Source organism: Pleuronectes platessa, chromosome 18 (genome assembly GCF_947347685.1).
Source record: "Pleuronectes platessa chromosome 18, fPlePla1.1, whole genome shotgun sequence".
In the NCBI taxonomy this organism is placed as follows: domain Eukaryota; kingdom Metazoa; phylum Chordata; class Actinopteri; order Pleuronectiformes; family Pleuronectidae; genus Pleuronectes; species Pleuronectes platessa.
Window position 1 is genome coordinate 16,548,752 of NC_070643.1, and position 8,461 is coordinate 16,557,212.

At 41.2% G+C, this 8,461-nt stretch overlaps 1 protein-coding gene across 1 annotated transcript in view; it reads left to right on the top strand.

Moving 5' to 3' along the window:
- LOC128462182 (zinc transporter ZIP4-like) overlaps positions 1-7,795 on the top strand; it is a 9,050-nt gene extending 1,255 nt beyond the window's left edge. The window contains 12 exon segments of the mRNA XM_053447481.1: positions 1,287-1,463; positions 1,465-1,641; positions 2,245-2,446; positions 2,734-2,951; positions 3,156-3,333; positions 3,476-3,648; positions 3,771-3,959; positions 4,399-4,503; positions 4,729-4,765; positions 4,866-5,018; positions 5,110-5,297; positions 5,432-7,795. Of these exon segments, the coding sequence (XP_053303456.1) occupies positions 1,287-1,463; positions 1,465-1,641; positions 2,245-2,446; positions 2,734-2,951; positions 3,156-3,333; positions 3,476-3,648; positions 3,771-3,959; positions 4,399-4,503; positions 4,729-4,765; positions 4,866-5,018; positions 5,110-5,297; positions 5,432-5,560 (1,926 nt within the window). The 3' untranslated portion in view covers positions 5,561-7,795.
- Positions 7,796-8,461: the final 666 nt, after the last annotated feature.

Below are 8,461 nucleotides of genomic sequence, written 5' to 3' on the forward strand. Positions count from 1 at the left end.
GTGTGGAAAGGTGAGTTTTATGGGGCTTCGCTCCGCGGGCAGAGAGCCGGGTGAGGCGGCGGTGTGGCGGCTCTGAGGAGAGGCGGAGGTCAAGGTCCACCGGCCGATAACCGGCTGCTGCTCCCCGCTGAGCCCGGGGAGCGCTCCAGTGAAAACCTCCGCTCCTCACCGGAGCTTTTAAACACTTATATAGTGATAAAGTAATTTCATCAGGTGGATATTATGTGTGTGTTTGTGCTGTGAGCTCATGACTTAATCTGCATAGAGCAAGAAAATATTATTATTATTATTATTATAACTTTAAGATAAGCATATAATATAATCAGCATTTTAAAGCAAATATCCCTAAGTATCTATAGGCTATTAGACCAATGCTGTGTTTATTATTATTATTATTATTATTATTATTATTATTATTATTACTTTCTGATAAGCTTATAATATAATAATGTTATTTTTTTTATGAAACAATATCCCAATGTACCTGTAGGGTATAGTATTGAGCCCTATATTGTGTGTACAATTATTATTATTATTACTTTATGATACGCATATAATGTTATAATCTTTTTTTTTAAAGAAACAATATCCCAGTGTACATGTATGCTAAGTTATACAGGGCGACGTCGTGTGCAAAATTATTATTATTACTTTATGATAAGCATATAATGTAGTAATCTTTTTTTTTAAAGAAAATATCCCTCTGTACATGTTTGCTAAGGTATATAGGCCGATAAAGTGTATACATTTATCATTATTTTTACAAAACTAATATACTTTAAGGTTAGTTAGTCATTTGTTACTAACTTGGATGAACCTGTTGTTTTAGTGAGTGTGAGTAAAGTCCTTGAACTTCCTCTGACTGTATGATCTAATCTGTATGAATGGACAGTGCGTGGTCGATAAGCTACGTGTGCAAAAAGTGCTGGAGCAGATAAAAATAACACATGAATTATGTAATACGTGCAGAACTGATATCAGATGAAGGGTTTTCAATGGTGACGCAGGCTTCTAGTACAAGTTCACTTACACTTGATACAGTGAAGTATAACAGTACATTGTAAATTAACAATCACAGTTTAACCGTGTGGGTTCATATTAAAGTTGCAGCTTTTGCTTCCTGTTTTGACAGTTTAGAAGAAGAAGAATGAACTAATCCAGGACTCTTTTCTCAAAACGTGTGTTTTTATAGACACAAATGTCCCAGGAAATGATTGAATCAGTAATTGATGATCTCCTACTTTAATCTGTGTGTGTTTTTGTGTGTGTGTGTGCTGTCTGTGTAGTGTGATCTAACAGGTGGCGTTCACCAGCTGTTTGGCAATCACTCCATCCACGGGGAGGATGAAGCTGGAAGAGTCAGCCATAATGAAACCATCAGCGTCTCCCAGTTCAGCGACCTCGCCGCCGGCACCGTCCTCTACCTCACTTCTCCTGGCCCGGTCTGCGACGCGGTACTTGAGGGGGAGGTGGGGCGAGGAGACGGAGCATTTCCTCCACAGGGTCACACATCATGAAGAGCACGAGCATCTGGAGCACAAAGAGGGCAGGACGCAACATGACCACGAACACATAGACGGTCACCAATTAGACTCTGTGCTGGTAGAGCTCCGGCGCCACTATGAGCCGTCACCCAGTGAGGTAAGCTCTGGACAGCAGCAAAAGTTTGTAGGGCGCATACATCTGTCCACATGCGACTGTCCCCTCATTGCACACACTCATGGATATCATTCACCTTCACATGTCTGAATTTTAACTGTTATCTGCTGTAAAAGCTCAGTTTTATTTCACTCCACACGGACTTTTAAATGAAATTTGTACAGCAGCCAGCGCGCAAATGCAGAGCAACGGTAGTTTTTCTCCCTTGCAGTATTTATTACTCAATATATCTTATCATATTGGGTGATGCCTGCTGGGGCCGACCTACGAGGCTTTGCCCTGCACTCAGCCACATCACCATGGCACATGAAAGAGAGTTAAACTGGGAAGTCATCCCCACTGAAGTGAACAATTGAATGCAAAGATTACTCTTGATCAAACTTTTCCAGTATTTAGTTTTACCATGACATTAATATGAGGCCTCACAGTGGTTAACACAGCGGTTAACTTGACTTCACAGTCCTCCAGAAGCTTTCGGGAAGAGTTTAAAATTAGAGCAAATTTGAACAATTCTATAATAGTTGAGTTCATTAGTTAAAACTCTATCATACCTTCTCTCTTTCCTCTCCACCCCCCCCCCCCCAGAGCTGTCTAACAGCCAGCGACATCATGGCAGAAGTCAACGCATCGTTACCAGACCAGAGACAGGAAGTGGGCGCAGTTCTGGGCCAAGTCCTGTATCACGCTCTGCAAGGTCACTGCTTCGTCAGCGAGTCCCTGCCCGAGGAGAGCTTCTTCCTGGATTACATTGTGGGCCGTCTGGGGTCAGAGAACTTCACTGTTGGGGGTAAATGTCCTGCTCAAAAGAATATTGATCAAAAAACGTTTCAGTGGCAAGTTCAATTACTACTTAGACTATATCTACAGAATGTATTTATTATAATTATGTGTATATGTTGTTCTGTTCAAAATGTATCTGTTGGTTGCACTGAAATATTAGAATTTTCTTAAATTATCAACACTGTTTTTTATATATTGGCCTTCTTTATGTTATCGGTCACATCATTGGTTCTTGTTGTAAATGTGCTGAACACCCACATGAATTTTATGGTGGTTTACATTTGTCCCCTGCAGATTTGGAGACCCTTATGAGGAGTCTTAACATTGGGACTGTAGACGAACATGGGCACGAACATGGGCACGAACCCCACGGGGACGAACCCCACGGGGACGCACACCAAGACAACGAACACCAAGAGGACGAACACGGTCATCATGATGACAGCGGGGCAAGACGGAGGAGGAGGAGGAGCAGCCATGAGGGACATGGAGGAAACAGCACCTGGGATAAGGTGGAAACTACATTTCAACATTCAGTTCATCCGTTCATACGTGATCTTAGACAGGTGCACAGAATAAGAGAAAAGGTCATGAGTCGAAGTTTAAAAAGATGAACTCCTGCACCTTGTCAACATATTTTCGCTCAGTAAATACCTGATAAAAGTCTTTTGATTGCATCTAAACTGTAGTTCTTTATATTTCTTTATTTTTCCCAGCGCTGTTTCTCGGCTGAGGAGCTGGTCCTGATCTTCGGCCTGGCTGCAAACAGCTCAGCCTCCTCGGGTCGGTCCGACGTGGCTCGGCTCAGCCCAGCGTTCGTCCAGCAGATACTGAGCGGAGCCTGCGCAGACATGACAGAACCAGTGAAACCAGATGAACTCACCAGGATGGAGAGTAAGTGTGTGGACTGGATTTTAACGAGGTGACGATGACTAGAAGCGATCCTGCCTCTCCGGTTTGAGATATTGGACGCACAAGTTGCAAACTTTGTGTAGATGATCCTGACATTTCTCTCTATTCTCACCTCTACTTATAGGATACCTCTATGCAACCCTCGCCAATGTGGTGATAACACTCACGTCCATGTTCGGCATCGTGCTGCTGCTGTGTACCTCGTGTACCAGTATGTTCCAGCTTTGTGTCCAGTTTTGCATCAGCATGGCTGTAGGTTCACTGACTGGAGATGCCCTCTTGCACCTGTTACCCATGGTGAGTCATTTTTAGACCCATAATAAGAAGGTAAAAGACTGCAGAACAACAACAACAACAACAAAATTATTCTTGTCAATTTTTGTGCTGCACATACTCAGCTGGACCTCGTCTTTTTTCAGTTTCTAGGTTTACACACTCACGCAGACAATGGCGGCGGCCACGATCACCAGGAAGAAACGCCAGAATACATTTACAAGATGCTGGTGGTGCTAGCCGGGATTTACTACTTTTACCTGATGGAAACCGTCTTCTCTCTGATCGCATACAGAGATAATCACATCCATCACCATCACCAGCACCATCACGCCGTAAGTCAAATAAAACACTTCGGATTAATGTATTCAAATTATTCAGAACATGATGCTGATAAGAATATGTATTTGGGCCGAACATGTTATTGACAAACCATTCTTTCTTTAAATTACCAACAAATCCCATTAAATTAAAGAGAGCTGTGACTTTTAAAGCATCGTCAATGAAAGTATGGGAACTCAATGGTAACAGCTCACAGGTAAATCTTGTTGAACTAGATTATGAATAATTTGAAATAAACATATGAATAAACATGAACAAATTAACCTTGAGGTCTCAATCTTTCTTGAATCTCCTTTGTTTTCAAAGATTTTATTCATACCAAAAATTTGGTAGTGTTTTATTTTAGTTGAGCTTCATCCAGATAAATGATCTTGTGTCTGATTCCTCCTCTTCCTCCTTCCTTTATTAAGTTGTCTCTCTTTTTCTTTTTAGGAAGAATCTGAGCCTCATCACTGTGACCATGGGAGGGTTTTAGAGATGTATCAGCAGGAAAGGAAACACAGACAAGAAGACAAGTCGGCCTCAAAAGTAGATCTGGTGAGAAACATTCGTTAATGTTTCAGGTGGAATATTAATAAATATTGGAAGTGAATGTAACAAGGATCTGATTCACCTGCACAGAACTAAATAAGTCATATATACAAGACTATAGTACTGAGAAAATCTTCAGCTTATTCTCCTACAGTTTGTAAGAAATAGATCTTGTAAAGCTGGATGAGTTATCTGATGTTTTATCATTATTATGTGACATATATATTTCAGGTCGCCTATGAAGACAACCACAAAGTGCGCACAAGAGGCAAGTAAACACAACAAGAGTGACATCACCAAGCTGTGATGATGGGGCTCATCCTCGTGGCACCGCTGCTAACTATGACCTTGTCCACCTGCTTCTGCAGAACAGCGTCTGCTGCCCTACATGATCACCATCGGTGACGGGATCCACAACTTTGCAGACGGCTTAGCGATCGGTGCCGCCTTCTCCCTGTCATGGAAGTCTGGTTTGGCCACGTCTCTGGCTGTGCTGTGCCACGAGCTACCGCACGAACTGGGTAAAGAACACACACAAAAGCAGGAGATGTGTGGTTCAATCTTTTTGTTTTCATCCAATTTTTAACACCTGTTGCTTTTCTTTCTCTTTAGGGGATTTTGCCATTCTGCTGCACAGCGGCGTGTCCGTACGCAGTGCGCTGCTTTTAAACCTCGCCAGTGCCATGACCTCGTTCATCGGCCTGTACGTCGCTCTGTCGGTCGCCACCAACCTGGCAACCCAACAGTGGATAGCCGCCGTCACCGCTGGACTCTTTCTGTACGTGGGACTGGCTGATATGGTGAGTGGAGAACACAATGGGTTATGTTTACAGGATATACAGAGAAATGTGGTTCGTTGCTGTAAAACTGATTTCCCCCAATCCAGGACAATAAACTAACTAAGTAACCTCCACCTCTGTTTCTCTCTCTCCAGCTCCCCACCATGGTCCACATCAGCAACAAGAGACCCTGGCTGATGTTTCTGCTGCAGAATGTGGGCCTTCTCACTGGCTGGGGAGTCCTGCTGCTGCTGTCACTTTACGAAGAGAGGATCACCTTTTAAGGCACAGACTCGTACAAACAGCACGCCAGCACATTGGTGTGGCTTGACTCTGGTGCACTCAAAGCAAATTGTAAAAATGTATGAATTACCAATATATACAGTGCCTTGCATAAGTATTCACCCCCTTTGGACTTTTCTACATTTTGTCATGGTATAACCACAGATTAAAATTTATTTCATCGTGAGTTTATGTAATGGACCAACACAAAACAGTGCATCATTTGGAAGTGGGGGGAAATATTACATGGATTTCACAATTATTTACAAATAAAAATCTGAAAAGTGTTGAGTGCATATGTATTCACCCCCTTTACTGTGAAACCCCTAACAAAGATCTGGTGCGACCAATTGCATTCACAAGTCACATTTGCAAGTCACATAATTAGTAAATAGGGTCCACCTGTCTGCAATTTAATCTCAGTATAAATACACCTGTTCTGTGACGGACTCAGAGTTTGTTGGAGATCATTACTGAACAAACAGCATCATGAAGACCAAGGAGCTCACCAAACAGGTCAGGGATAAAGCTGTGGAGAAATATGAAGCAGGGTTAGGTTATAAAAAAATATCCAGAGCTTTGAACATCTCTCTGAGCACCATAAAATCCATCATAACAAAACGGAAAGAATATGGCACAACCGCAAACCTACCAAAAGGAGGCCGTCCACCCAAACTGAAGAGTCGGTCAAGGAGAAAATTAATCAGAGAAGCAACTGCATCAGGACAATGACCCTAAACATACAGCCAGAGCTACAAAGGAATGGTTTGGATTAAAGAATGTTCATGTCTTAAAATGGCCCAGTCAAAGCCCAGACCTCAATCCAATAGAGAATCTATGGCAAGAATTGAAGATTGCGGTTCACAGACGGTCTCCATCCAATCTGACTGAGCTTCATCTTTTTTGCCAAGAAGAATGGACAAACCTTTCCATCTCTAGATGTGCAAAGCTGGTAGAGACATACCCCAAAAGACTTGCAGCTGTAATTGCAGCGAAAGGGGGTTCTACCAAGTATTGACACAGGGGGGTGAATACTTATGCACCCAACAGATGTCAACTTTTTTGTTCTCATTATTGTTTGTGTCACAATAAAATTTATTTTGCACCTCCAAAGTACTATGCATGTTTTGTTGATCAAACGGGAAAAAGTTTATTTAAGTCTATTTGAATTCCAGTTAGTAACGGTACATAATGGGAAAAAGTCCAAGGGGGGTGAATACTTATGCAAGGCACTGTATATATATATATTAACATCTATGCATGTTACACCCTAAGGACAGTATGAAAAGCAGGACAAAGGTCGACAGAATACTGTCAGACACAAAGGGGTAAAGACACTGTCAGATGAGGAGCTTATCCAGTGTTAGAAGTTCTTGAAAAGTAATTAAAACTAGCTGTGTCTCCTAAATAACTGAAACTCCAAAGCCCTGTCACCACATAACACAATCCAGTACAATACCACAAACTACAGCCAGGAGAGCTGACGCTTATGCTTCTCTGATATATGATTTATTACAAGACTTGTGTAGTGGACTGAATTATGCCTTTTAAAGGACTCTCTGTTTAAAGTTGACATTGTTTTAAAAATCTGTTGATAATGGTCTGATGCTTACAAAAGAAAAGAAATGTTAAGAAATTCACATTTTATCAATGAGATGTTGGTTATTTGCTCACTTATTAGTCACTTTTTTGTATCCCCTGGCTTTGCATTTTGTAGCCAGGCACACACATCAGCTTCACTCTGAGGACTTTACAGACACATTGAAGGAATAGTTCACCTGAAAATGAAAATTCACTCATTATCCACTCACCACTATGCCGATGGACGTGGGGGGTGAAGTGTTTGAGTCCAAAAAACTCTGGTGATTTAAACCGTGTTTTAAGCCTTGTAACATTTAGAATAGAGGCTGGACTGTTAAACACCCAAGTCTGTTTCTTGGCCCAAAAAAGGTCAGTGCAGATTTTTTTTATAAATTTCGTAGCACTGATTAATGTCAATAGACTAATATACAGGTGTTGCTCTCCTTCAATTCTTTAGTGATGTAATTTTATTATACAGCTTTATATAGAATTGATCTTTCAGTACATTTTATTAAATGTATTTGGGAAAACAAACATGTCACATTTGCAAAGGAAAAAAGTGCACAGTTATGAAATGATATTGACTACACTATGGTATATATTTTGTATTTTCTTGCCTTGTTTAAATAAGAATTTAAAGAAAATCTTAAACCTCATTAGGTCATTGAGTAATTTACAGTTTTTTTCTTCAGCCTTAGTAGCATGTGGATGGAGACTTAAAGCAAATTGTACTTAAAGGAACAATAAGAGTGAATCTGTTTTCACTCTCTCTCTTGCTCATGTTCCTTCTTGCATTAGATCATGGGTCTGTCTTTAAAATCTTAATTTGCAATATTGATGTGAATGAGGCCAGAGGTGCAGTGGACACTTGACTGTATTTGTATCTGTCTCATCTAATCTCTTTGACATGTGATCATCTTCATTAGGGACAGAGTCCACTGACGACTCATTGCACAAAGGCAGAGACGTATATGCTCACTGGGCACTTCATTCCAAACACCTGTTTATTTGTGCAATTATCCAATTGGAGAATCACGTGGCAGCAGTGCAATGCACTAAAATCGTATTGACACAGAGATCAGATTAGATATGCTTTGAAACTCACTTGAAGGACAGGAACTACTTGCGCCTGCAGTTATACATCTGAGCAAACAAAAACAGCCTCTGGAGTTCCACAAGGCTTCAGTCTGGGGCCTCTTCTGTTCAACATATACATGCTACCATCAGCTCAGATTATGGAAAACAACAGAACATGTTTCCACTCTCTTGCAGATGGCAAATACGTTCATATACCATAGCACCAGGGGACTATAATTTTAAAC